The 13,143-nt window shown below is 45.1% G+C and overlaps 1 protein-coding gene across 1 annotated transcript in view; it reads left to right on the forward strand.

Moving 5' to 3' along the window:
• The window catches only part of XPO7 (exportin 7), a 93,851-nt gene that overhangs the window by 63,919 nt on the left and 16,789 nt on the right, over positions 1-13,143 (forward strand). The window contains exons 18-21 of the mRNA XM_064731219.1: positions 1,936-2,042; positions 4,520-4,608; positions 6,856-6,963; positions 12,590-12,672. Coding sequence (XP_064587289.1) covers positions 1,936-2,042; positions 4,520-4,608; positions 6,856-6,963; positions 12,590-12,672 — 387 coding nt within the window. The remainder of the gene's footprint in view (positions 1-1,935; positions 2,043-4,519; positions 4,609-6,855; positions 6,964-12,589; positions 12,673-13,143) is intronic.

Below are 13,143 nucleotides of genomic sequence, written 5' to 3' on the forward strand. Positions count from 1 at the left end.
CACGTTTTCTCCATGTTTTCCCATGGATTTCCCATGGATTTTTCCATGATTTTCCATGTTTGTTTTCCAGGAATGGATTAGGATCAGTACAAGCAGTTCATGGGGGATTTTCCCATAGATTTTCCATGTTTTCTCCATGTTTTTCCATAATTTTTCCATTTGTTCCATGTTTTTCCGTGTCCTCAAGAGGAGGACAAGGATCAGTACGAGCAGTTCATGAGGGATTTTTCCCTGTTTTCCCACAGATTTCCCATGGATTTTTCCATGATTTCCCATGGATTTTTCCATGATTTTCCATGTTTGTTTTCCAGGAGTGGATTAGGATCAGTACGAGCAGTTCATGGGGGGTTTTTCCATAGATTTTCCCATGAATTTCCATGATTTTTCCATGGATTTTCCCATGTTTTCTCCATGTTTTCCCATGGATTTTCCCATATTTTCTCCATGATGTTTCCAGGGGAGGACAAGGATCAGTACAAGCAGTTCATGGATTTTTCCATATTTCCCATGGATTTTTTTTCCCTGTTTTTCCATGGATTTTTCCATATTTCCCATGGATTTTTCCATGATTTTCCATGTTTGTTTTCCAGGAATGGATTAGGATCAGTACAAGCAGTTCATGGGGGATTTTCCCATAGATTTTTCCATGGATTTTCCCATGGATTTTTCCATGTTTTCCCTGTTTTCCAGGAGAGGACGAGGATCAGTCTGAGCAGTTCATGGGGGATTTTCCCATGGATTTTTCCATGTTTTTTCCATGTTTTTCCCATTTTCCAGGAGAAGACGAGGATCAGTACGAGCAGTTCATGAGTGATTTTTCCATGATTTTCCCATGATTTTTCCATGTTTTCCAGGAGAGGACGAGGATCAGTACGAGCAGTTCATGAGTGATTTTTCCATGATTTTTCCATGTTTTTCCCATTTTCCAGGAGAAGATGAGGATCAGTCTGAGCAGTTCATGAGTGATTTTTCCATAGATTTTCCCATGGATTTTCCATGTTTTCCCATGTTTTTTCCAGGGGAGGACGAGGATCAGTCTGAGCAGTTCATGGGGGATTTTTCCATAGATTTTCCCATGTTTTTCCCATGGATTTTTCCATGGATTTTTCCCTGTTTTCCAGGGGAAGATGAGGGAGGATCAGTACAAGCAGTTCATGAGTGATTTTTCCATGGATTTTTCCATGAATTTTTCCCTGTTTTCCAGGAGAAGATGAGGATCAGTACAAGCAGTTCATGGGCGATTTTTCCATAGATTTTCCCATGGATTTCTCATGGATTTTTCCATGTTTTCCCATGTTTTTTCCATGATTTTTCCATGGATTTTTCCATGGATTTTTCCCTGTTTTCCAGGAGAAGATGAGGATCAGTACAAGCAGTTCATGGGCGATTTTTCCATAGATTTTCCTATGGATTTTTCCATGTGTTTTCCTGGAAAAGATGAGGATCAGTACAACCTGTTCATGGGAAATTTCCCATGGATTTTTCCATGGATTTTTCCCTGTTTTCCAGGGGAGGACGAGGATCAGTACGAGCAGTTCATGACTGATTTTTCCATAGATTTTTCCATGTTTTTTCCATGTTTTCCCATGTTTTTTCCAGGGGAAGACGAGGATCAGTACGAGCAGTTCATGAGTGATTTTCCCATGGATTTTTCCATGTTTTTCCCATTTTCCAGGGGAGGACGAGGATCAGTACGAGCAGTTCATGAGTGATTTTTCCATAGATTTTTCCATGTTTTTTCCAGGAGAAGACGAGGATCAGTACGAGCAGTTCATGAGTGATTTTTCCATGGATTTTCCCATGTTTTTTCCATGTTTTTCCCATGTTTTTTCCAGGGGAAGACGAGGATCAGTACGAGCAGTTCATGGGCGATTTTTCCATAGATTTTCCCATGGATTTTTCCATGATTTTTCCATGATTTTTCCCATTTTCCAGGGGAAGACGAGGATCAGTACGAGCAGTTCATGCTGCCCCTCACCGCTGCCTTCGAGGCCGTGGCTCAGATGTTCAGCACCAACTCCTTCAACGAGCAGGAGGCCAAGGTCAGCCAGGCCCAACTCCCATTGCCCGCCTGTCCCGGGAGCTTTCCCTGGGATCTGGGGGTGCCTGAATCCTTTGGGATCAGTTTAATGGGAATTGGGGTCAGTTTAATGGAATTTGGGTTCCTGAATCCTTTGGGGTCAGCCCAGAGGGAATTGGGGTTCCTGAATCCCTTGGGGTCAGTTTAATGGGAATTGAAGTTCCTGGATCCCTTGGGAACAGTTTAGTGGGAATTGGGGGTTCCTAAATCCCTTGGGATCAGTTCAATGGGAATTGGGATCAGTTTAGTGGGAATTGGGGTTCCTGAATCCCTTGGGATGAGTTTTATGGGAATCAGGGGTGCCTGAATCCATTGGGGTAAATTTAGGGGGAATTAGGGCTGCCTGAATCCCTTGGGATCAGTTTAATGAGAATTGGGGTGCCTGAATCCCTTGGGATCAGTTCAATGGGAATTGGGATCAGTTCAATGGGAATTGGGATCAGTTTAGTCAGAATTGAAGTTCCTGAATCCTTGGGATCAGTTCAATGGGAATTTGGGTTCCTAAATCCCTTGGGAACAGTTCAATGGGAATTGGGGTCAGTTTAATGGGAATTGGGGTTCCTGGATCCCTTGGGATTGATCCAGAGGGATTTGGGATCAGTTTAATGGGAATTTGGGTTCCTGAATCCCTTGGGATCAGTTCAATGGGAATTGGGATCAGTTTAATGGGAATTGGGGTTCCTGGATCCCTTGGGATCAGTTTAATGGGAATTGGGATCACTCTAATGGGAATTGGGGATTCCTGGATCCCTTGGGATCAGTTTAATGAAAATTGGGGGTTCCTGAATCTTTTGGGATCAGTTCAATGGGAATTGGGATCAGTTTAATGGGAATTGGGGGTGCCTGAATCCATTGGGGTAAATTTAGTGGGAATTGGGGTTCCTGGATCCCTTGGGATCAGTTTAATGGGAATTGGGATCAGTTTAATGGGAATTGGGGGTTCCTGAATCTTTTGGGATCAGTCCAGAGGGAATTTGGATCAGTTTAGTGGGAATTTGGGTTCCTGAATCCCTTGGGATCAGTTTAATGGGAATCAGGGGTGCCTGAATCCATTGGGATCAGCCCAGAGGGAATTGGGATCAGTTATGTGGGAATTGGGGGTTCCTGAATCCCTTGGGATCAGTTTAGTGGGAATTGGGATCAGTTTAATGGGAATTGGGGATTCCTGAATCCCTTGGGATCAGTTTAATGAGAATTGGGGTGCCTGAATCCTTTGGGATTGATCCAGAGGGATTTGGGATCAGTTTGATGGGAATTTGGGTTTCTGAATCCATTGGGATCAGTCCAGAGGGAATTGGGATCAGTTTAGTGGGAATTGGGATCAGTTTAGTGGGATTTGGGATTCCTGAATCCATTGGGATCAGTTCAATGGGAATTGAAGTTCCTGAATCCCTTGGGATAAGTCCAGAGGGAATTGGGATCAGTTTAATGGGAATTTGAGTTCCTGAATCCCTTGGGATCAGATTAATGGGAATTGGGGTGCCTGAATCCCTTGGGATCAGTTTAATGGGAATTGGGATCACTTTAATGGGAAATGAAGTTCCTGAATCCCTTGGGATCAGTTCAGTGGGAATTGGGGGTTCCTGAATCCCTTGGGATTGGTCCAGAGGGAATTGGGATCAGTTTAATGGGAATCGGGGGTGCCTGAATCCATTGGGGTAAATTTAGGGGGAATTGGGGTTCCTGAATCCCTTGGGATCAGCCCAGAGGGAATTGGGGTTCCTGAATCCCTTGGGATCAGTGTAATGGGAGCTGGGGTTTCTGGGGTGCCTGAATCCTTTGGGATCGGTCCAGAGGGAATTGGGATCAGTTTGATGGGAATTGGGGGTTCCTGAATCCATTGGGATGAGTTTAGTGGGAATTGGGATCACTTTAATGGGAATTGGGGTTCCTGAATCCCTTGGGATCAGTCCAGAGGGAATTGGGATCAGTTTAATGGGAATTGGGGTTCCTGAATCCCTTGGGATCAGTTTGATGGGAATTGGGGTGCCTGAATTTTACTCTTTGGTATTGTTCTATTTTATTCCATTCTTTCTTATATTTTTATTCTATTTTTTCTATTTGTTTTATTTTTATTTTATTTTATTTTATTTTTTTTTTTTTATTTTATTTTACTTTATTTTATTTCATTTTATTTTATTTTATTTCATTTCATTTCATTTCATTTTATTTTATTTTTATGTTATTTTATTTTATTTTATGTTATTTTATTTTATGTTATTTTATTTTTATTTTATTTTATTTTACTTTATTTTATTCTATTTTATTTTATTTTATTTTTATGTTACTTTATTTTATTTTATTTCATTTCATTTTATTTTATTTTTATTTTATGTTATTTTATGTTATTTTATTTTTTTTATTTTATTTTTATTTTATGTTATTATATTTTTTTTATTTTATGTTATTTCTGTTATTTCTGTTATTCCCTGGCCGCAGCGCACGCTGGTGGGGCTGGTGCGGGACCTGCGGGGCATCGCCTTCGCCTTCAACGCCAAGACCAGCTTCATGATGCTCTTCGAGTGGATGTATCCTCATCCCAAATCCTGATCCCATCCCAAATTCTGATCCTGACCCCAAATCCTGATTCCGATTCTGATCGAGATCCTGATCCTGATCCCATCCCAAATCCTGATTCCTGTTCTGATCCTCATCCCAAATCCCGAATCCTGATCCTGATCCCATCCCAAATCCCAAATCCTGATCCTGATCCCAAATCCTGATCCTGATCCCAAATCCTGAATCCTGATCCTGATCCCATTCCAAATCCCAAATCCTGATCCCAAATCCTGATCCTGACACCAAATCCTGATCAATATCCCAAATCCTGATTCCGATTCTGATCCCAAATCTTGATCCTGATCCCATCCCAAATCCCAAATCCTGATCCTGATCCCAAATCCTGATTCCGATTCTGATCTCAAATCCTGATCCGAAATACTGATCCCAAATTCTGATCCTAAATCCTGATCCTGATCCCAAATTCTCATCCCAATCCTGATCCCAAATCCTGATCACAAACCCCAGTCTAGACCCCAAATCCCGATCCCATCCCAAATCCTGATCCTGATCCCATCCTGATCCCAAATCCTGATCCTGATCCCAACCCTGATTCCGATTCTGATCCCAAATCCCGATCCCATCCCAAATCCTGATCCTGATCCTGATCCAGATCCTGATCCCAATCCTGATCCCATTCCAAATCCCAAATCCTGATCCCAATCCTGATTCCAATACTGTTCCCAGCCCAAATCCTGATCGAGATCCCAAGTCCTTATCCTCATCTTGATCCCAAATCCTGATCCCAAACCCTGATCCAAATCCTGATCCAAATCCTGATCTCTATCCTGATCCCCAAATCCTGATCCCGAACCCTGGTCCTGATCCCATATCCTGATTGAGATCCCAGTCCTGATCCCATCCCAAATCCTGATCCCAGTCCTGATCCAGATCCTGATCCCAAACCCTGATTGATATCCCAGATCCCAAATCCCGATCCCAAATCCCGATCCCAAATCCTGAATGAGATTCCAAATCCTGATCTAAATCCTAAATCCTGATCCTGATCCAGATCCTGATCCGCATCCTGATCCCATTCCAAATCCCAAATCCTGATCCCAAACCCTGATTGTTATCCCCAATCCTGATTCAAATTCTAATCCCAAATACTGATCAAGATCCCAAATACTGATTAAGATCCCAAACCCTGATTCAAATCCTGATCCTGATCCAGATCCTGATTCCAGTCCTGATCCTGATCCCATATCCTGATCGAGATCCCAGTCCCGATCCCATCCTAAATCCCAAATCCTGATCCCAAATCCCAAGTCCTTATCCTCATCTTGATCCCAAATCCTGGTCCCCAGTCCTGATCCCAAACCCTGATTCAAATCCTGATCCTGATCCAAATGCTGATCCTGATCCTGATCCCAAATCCTGATCCCAATCCTGATTCCAATCCTGATCCCGTCCTAAATCCCAAATCCTGATCCCAATCCTGATCAATATCCCAAATCCTGATCCCAATCCTGATTGAGATCCCAAATCCTGATCCCAAATCCTGATCGAGATCCCAAATCCTGATTCCGATTCTGATCCCAAATCCTGATCCCATCCCAAATCCTGATCCCAGTCCTGAATCCATCCTAAATCCCAAATCCTGATCCCAATCCTGATCAATATCCCAAATCCTGATCCTGATCCCATCCTGATCCCAAATCCCCATCCCACATCCTGATTCCAAATCCTGATCCTGATCCCAACCCTGATCCTGATTGTGATCCCAAATCCTGATCCTGATCCTGATCCAGATCCTGATCCCAATCCTGATCCCATCCCAAATCCTGATCGAGATCCCAAATCCCAATCCCACCCCAAATCCCGATCCCAATCCTGATTCCAATCCTGTTCCCAACCCAAATCCTGATCCCAAACCCTGATCCTGATCCCGATCCTGATCGCAAATCCCTTCCCAAATCCTGATCCTGTCCTAAATCCTGATCCCAAATCCTGATTCCCATCCTGATCCCAAATCCCAAATCCTGATTCCAATCCTGATCGAGATCCCAAATCCCAATCCCACCCCAAATCCCGATCCCAGAATCCCAGGATCTCCGTCAATCCCATTTCCTGGGCTCTCCCACCCCGATGATTTTCCAGTACCAAACCCCCCAATAACCACCCCAAAAACCCCAAATCCCCCCTTTGTGCCCCCCTCCCACCCCATTCCCGCGGGATCCGTGCCCGGAAAATCGGGAATTCCTTAATTCCGGCAGTTACCCCTCGTACATGCCCATCCTGCAGAGAGCCATCGAGCTCTGGTACCACGACCCCGCCTGCACCACGCCCGTGCTCAAGCTCATGGCCGAGCTGGTGCACAACAGGTAAAAATTCCCAAAAACCCGGGAATTCCTGGAATTCTGGGGTGGGGTTCGTTCATCCCACCCTGGGTGGTTGTTGTCCCACAAAATCCCCATTTTTTTCCCCTAATCCCCAATTTTTCCCCATTTTCCCCCCATCAAATCCCCATTTTCTCCCCATCAGATCCCTCATTTTTTTCCCATTTTCCCCAAATCCCATTTTTCTTCCTAAATCCCATTTATAACAGGTAGGAGATTCCCAAAAATCCAGGATTTCATGGAATTCTGGGGAGGGGTTCCTTCATCCCACCCTCTGTGGTTGTTGTCCCCAAAATCCCCATTTTTTTCCCCTAAATCCCCATTTTTTTCCCTATTTCCCCCCATTAAATCCCCATTTTTGCCCCCCATTTTCCCACCTAAATTCCCATTTATATCAGGTAGGAGATTCTGGAATTCTGCACCTTGGAAGCAGAATTATTTCATCCCGCCCTATGTGGTTGTTGCCCCCAAAATCCCCATTTTTTTCCCTATTTCCCCCCATTAAATCCCCATTTTTGCCCCATTTTCCCACCTAAATTCCCATTTATAACAGGTAGGAGATTCCCAAAAATCCAGGATTTCCTGGAATTCTTGGGAGGGGTTCGTTCATCCCACCCTGGGTGGTTGTTGTCCCCCAAAATCCCCATTTTTTTTCCCCAAATCCCAAATTTTTCCCCATTTTCTCCCCATCAAATCCCCATTTTTTTCCCTGTTTCCCCCCATTAAATCCCCATTTTTTCCCACCTAAATTCCCATTTATATCAGGTAGGAGATTCCCAAAAATCCAGGATTTCCTGGAATTCTTGGGAGGGGTTCATTCATCCCACCCTGGGTGGTTGTTGCCCCCAAAATCCCCATTTTTTCCCCCAAATCCCCAATTTTCCACCATCAAATCCCCATTTTTCCCCCCCATCTTCCTTCCTAAATCCAGTTTGTAACAGGTAGGAAATTCCCAAAAATCTGATATTTCATGGAATTCTTGGGAGGGGTTCATTCATCCCACCCTGGGTGGTTGTTGCCCCCAAAACTCCCATTTTTTTCCCTAAATCCCCGCTTTTTTCCCCTATTTTTCCACCATCAAATCCCCATCTTCCTTCCTAAATCCAGTTTGTAACAGGTAGGAAATTCCCAAAAATCCAGGATTTCCTGGAATTCTGCACCATGGAAGCAGAATTATTTCATCCCTCCCTATGTGGTTGTTGACCCCAAAATCCCCATTTTTTTTCCCCAAATCCCCATTTTTCCCCATTTTCCCCCCATCAAATCCCCATTTTTTGTCCCATTTTCCCCCAAATCCCATTTTTCTTCCTAAATGCCATTTATATCAGGTAGGAAATTCCCAAAAATCTGATATTTCATGGAATTCTGAGCCTTGGAAGCAGAATTATTTCATCCCTCCCTGTGTGGTTGTTGCCCCCAAAATCCCCATTTTTTTTCCCAAATCCTCCTTGTTTTCCCTATTTCCCTCCATTAAATCCCCATTTTCTCCCCATCAGATCCCTCATTTTTTTCCCATTTTCCCCCAAATCCCATTTTTCTTCCCAAATGCTATTTATAACAGGTAGGAGATTCCCAAAAATCCAGGAATTCCTGGAATTCTGGGGAGGGGTTCGTTCATCCCACCCTCTGTGGTTGTTGTCCACAAAATCCCCATTTTTTTCCCCAGATCCCAAATTTTTTTCCACCATCAAATCCCCATTTTTTCCCCCCATTTTCCCACCTAAATTCCCATTTATATCAGGTAGGAAATTCCCAAAAATCTGATATTTCCTGGAATTCTGAGCCTTGGAAGCAGAATTATTTCATCCCACCCTGTGTGCTTGTTGCTCCCAAAATCCCCATTTTTTTCCCCAGATCCCAAATTTTTCCCCATTTTCTCTCCATCAAATCCCCATTTTTTTCCATTTCCCACAAATCCCATTTTTCTTCCTAACTCCCATTTATAACAGGTAGGAAATTCCCAAAAATCCGGGAATTTCTGGAATTCTTGGGAGGGGTTCATTCATCCCACCCTGTGTGGTTGTTGACCCCAAAATCCCCATTTTTTCCCCCAAATCCCCAATTTTCCACCATCAAATCCCTTTTTTTTCCCCCATTTCCCCCCAAATCCCATTTTTCTTCCCAAATCCCATTTATAACAGGTAGGAAATTCCCAAAAATTTGGGATTTTGTTGAATTCTGCACTTTAGAAGGGGTTTAAAACTTGTTTAAATACCTGGGGGATCCAACCTTTCCTTGGACATTCCAGGGGCGGCCTCGGCTCCTTTGGGAATTCCAGCCCAGCCAGGAATTCCTTCCCAAAATCCCATCAAATTTCCCCATTTCCAATCCAGATCCATTCCCTGTGTCCTGTCCCTCCATCCCTTATCCCAAATCCTCTCCAGCTTGGAAGGGGCTCCAAGATTTCCTTGGATCCTTCCCCTTTTCCCACTTTTCCTTGGACATTCCCAAGGATATTTGGGAATTCCATCCCAGCCCTTCCTCACCCTCCCAGCCAGGAATTCCTTCCCAAAATCCCATCAAATCTCCCCTTTTCCAGTTTAAATCCATTCCCTGTGTCCTGTCCCTCCATCCCTTATCCCAAATCCTCTTTCAGGCTCTTGAAGGGGCTCCAAGATTTCCTTGGATCCTTCCCCTTTCCCACCTTTCCATGGATGCTCCCAAGGATATTTGGGAATTCCAGCCCAGCCAGGAATTCCTTCCCAAAATCCCATCAAATCCCACTTTTCCCAGTTTAAATCCATTCCCTGTCCCTCCATCCCTTCATCCCGAAATTTGGATTTGTCCCAAATCCTCTCCAGCTCTCCCCTTTAGGCTCTTGAAGGGGCTCCGAGATTCCCTTGGATCCTTCCCTTTTCCTTGGACATTCCCGAGGATATTTGGGAATTCCATCCCAGCCAGAAATTCCTTCCCAAAATCCCATCAGAATTCCCCTTTTTCCAATCCTGTGTCCTGTCCCTCCATCCCTTATCCCAAATCCTCTTCCAGGCTCTGGAAGGGGCTCCAAAATTCCCTTGGATCCTTCCCTTTTCCATGGACACTCCCAAGGATATTTGGGAATTCCATCCCAGCCAGGAATTCCTTCCCAAAATCCCATCAAATTTCCCCATTTCCAATCCACGTCCGTTCCCTGTCCCTCCATCCCTTATCCCAAATCCTCTTCCAGGCTCTGGAAGGGGCTCCAAGATTCCCTTGGATTCTTCCCTTTTCCCACCTTTCCTTGGACATTCCCAGGGATCCAGGAGCAGCCTCGGCTCCTTTGGGAATTTCATCCCAGCCCCTCCCAGCCAGGAATTCCTTCCCAAAATCCCATCAAATTTCCCCTTTTCCAATCCTGTGTCCTGTCAATCCATCCTTTATCCCAAATCCCCTTCCAGGCTCTGGAAGGGGCTCCAAGATTTCCTTGGATTCTTCCCTTTTCCCACTTTTCCTTGGACATTCCGGAGGATATTTGGGAATTCCATCCCAGCCAGGAATTCCATCCCAAAATCCCATCAAATCCCACTTTTCCCAGTTTAAATCCATTCCCTGTCCCTCCATCCCTTTGTCCCGAAATTTGGGGACAGAGGATTTGTCCCAAATCCCCTCCAGCTCTCCCCTTTAGGCTCTTGAAGGGGCTCCAAGATTTCCTTGGATCCTTCCCCTTTTCCCACCTTTCCTTGGACATTCCAAAGGATATTTGGGAATTCCAGCCCAGCCAGGAATTCCTTCCCAAAATCCCATCAAAATTCCCTTTTCCAATCCTGTGTCCTGTCCCTCCATCCCTTATCCCAAATCCTCTTCCAGGCTCTGGAAGGGGCTCCAAGATTTCCTTGGATCCTTCCCTTTTCCCACTTTTCCTTGGACGTTCCCACAGCATTCCTGGGAATTCCATCCCAGCCAGGAATTCCTTCCCAAAATCCCATCAAAATTCCCCTTTTCCAATCCAAATCCATTCCCTGTCCCTCCATCCCTTATCCCAAATCTTCTCCAGCTTGGAAGGGGCTCCAAGATTCCCTTGGATCCTTCCCCTTTCCCACCTTTCCATGGATGCTCCCAAGGATATTTGGGAATTCCAGCCCAGCCAGGAATTCCTTCCCAAAATCCCAACAAATCCCACTTTTCCCAGTTTAAATCCGTTCCCTGTCCCTCCATCCCTTCATCCCGAAATTTGGGGACAGAGGATTTGTCCCAAATCCCCTCCAGCTCTCCCCTTTAGGCTCTTGAAGGGGCTCCAAGATTTCCTTGGATCCTTCCCTTTTCCTTGGACACTCCCAAGGATATTTGGGAATTTCATCCCAGCCAGGAATTCCATCCCAAAATCCCATCAAATTTCCCTTTTTCCAATCCTGTGTCCTGTCAATCCATCCCTTATCCCAAATCCTCTTCCAGGCTCAGGAAAAACCTCCAGAATTCCCTTGGATCCTTCCCTTTTCCTTGGACGCTCCCAAGGATATTTGGGAATTCCATCCCAGCCAGGAATTCCATCCCAAAATCCCATCAAACTTCCAATTCCCAGTTTAAATCCATTCCCTGTGTCCTGTCCCTTCATCCCTTATCCCAAATCCTCTTCCAGGCTCAGGAAAAACCTCCAAAATTCCCTTGGATCCTTCCCTTTTCCATGGACATTCCCAAGGATATTTGGGAATTCCATCCCAAAATCCCATCAATTTTCCCCTTTCCCAGTTTAAATCCATTCCCTGTGTCCTGTCCCTCCATCCCTTATCCCAAATCCTCTTCCAGGCTCTGGAAGGGGCTCCAAAATTCCCTTGGATCCTTCCCTTTTCCCACCTTTCCTTGGACGTTCCCACAGCATTCCTGGGAATTCCATCCCAGCCAGAAATTTCTTCCAAAATCCCATCAAATTTCCCCATTTCCAATCCACATCCGTTCCCTGTCCCTCCATCCTTTATCCCAAATCCTCTTCCAGGCTCTGGAAGGGGCTCCAAGATTTCCTTGGATTCTTCCCCTTTCCATGGACATTCCCAAGGATATTTGGGAATTCCATCCCAGCCAGGAATTCCTTCCCAAAATCCCATCAAATCTCCCCTTTCCCAGTTTAAATCCATTCCCTCTCCCTCCATCCCTTCATCCCGAAATTTGGATTTGTCCCAGATCCCTCTCCAGCTTGGAAGGGGCTCCAAAATTCCCTTGGATCCTTCCCTTTTCCTTGGACACTCCCAAGGATATTTGGGAATTTCATCCCAGCCAGGAATTCCATCCCAAAATCCCATCAATTTCCCCCTTTCCCAGTTTAAATCCATTCCCTGTCCCTCCATCCCTTCATCCCGAAATTTGGGGACAGAGGATTGGTCCCAAATCCTCTCCAGCTTGGAAGGGGCTCCAAGATTTCCTTGGATCCTTCCCTTTTCCATGGACACTCCCAAGGATATTTGGGAATTCCATCCCAGCCAGGAATTCCTTCCCAAAATCCCATCAAATCTCCCCTTTCCCAGTTTAAATCCATTCCCTCTCCCTCCATCCCTTCATCCCGAAATTTGGATTTGTCCCAGATCCCTCTCCAGCTCTCCCGGAGCTCCTCCAGGCCCTGGAATGTTCTGGAAGCTCTCCCGGGGGTTTCCCTGCTCCAGGGGAGCATTCCCAGCTCTCCCATTCCCGTTTTTCCCTGCAGGTCCCAGCGGCTCCAGTTCGATGTCTCCTCTCCCAACGGGATCCTGCTCTTCCGGGAGACCAGCAAGATGATCACGACCTACGGTGGGTGCATCCGTGGGAAAATCCTGGAAAAATCCATGGAAAAATCCTGGAAAAATCCTGGAAAAATCCTGGAAACATCCTGAAAAAATCCTGGATTTGTACTGGGTTCATCCTGGAAAACTCCATGGAAAAATCCTGGGTTCATCCTGGAAAAATCCTGGATTTATCCATGGAAACATCCTGGATTCATCCAGGAAAAATCATGGATTCATCCATGCATAAATCCTGGGTTTATCCTGGGAAAATCTTGGGTTCATCCTGGAAAAATCCTGGATTAATCCATGGATAAATTCTGAATTCGTACTGGGTTCATCCTGGAAGCATCCTGGGTTCATCCTGGAAAAATCCATGGAAAAATCCTGTATTCATCCATGGATAAATCCTGGGTTCATCCTGGAAAAATTTTGGGTTCATCCTGGAAACATCCTGGAAAAATCCTGGATTCGTACTGGGTTCATGCTGGAAGCATCC

Source organism: Zonotrichia leucophrys, chromosome 22, assembly GCF_028769735.1.
Source record: "Zonotrichia leucophrys gambelii isolate GWCS_2022_RI chromosome 22, RI_Zleu_2.0, whole genome shotgun sequence".
Lineage (NCBI taxonomy): Eukaryota > Metazoa > Chordata > Aves > Passeriformes > Passerellidae > Zonotrichia > Zonotrichia leucophrys.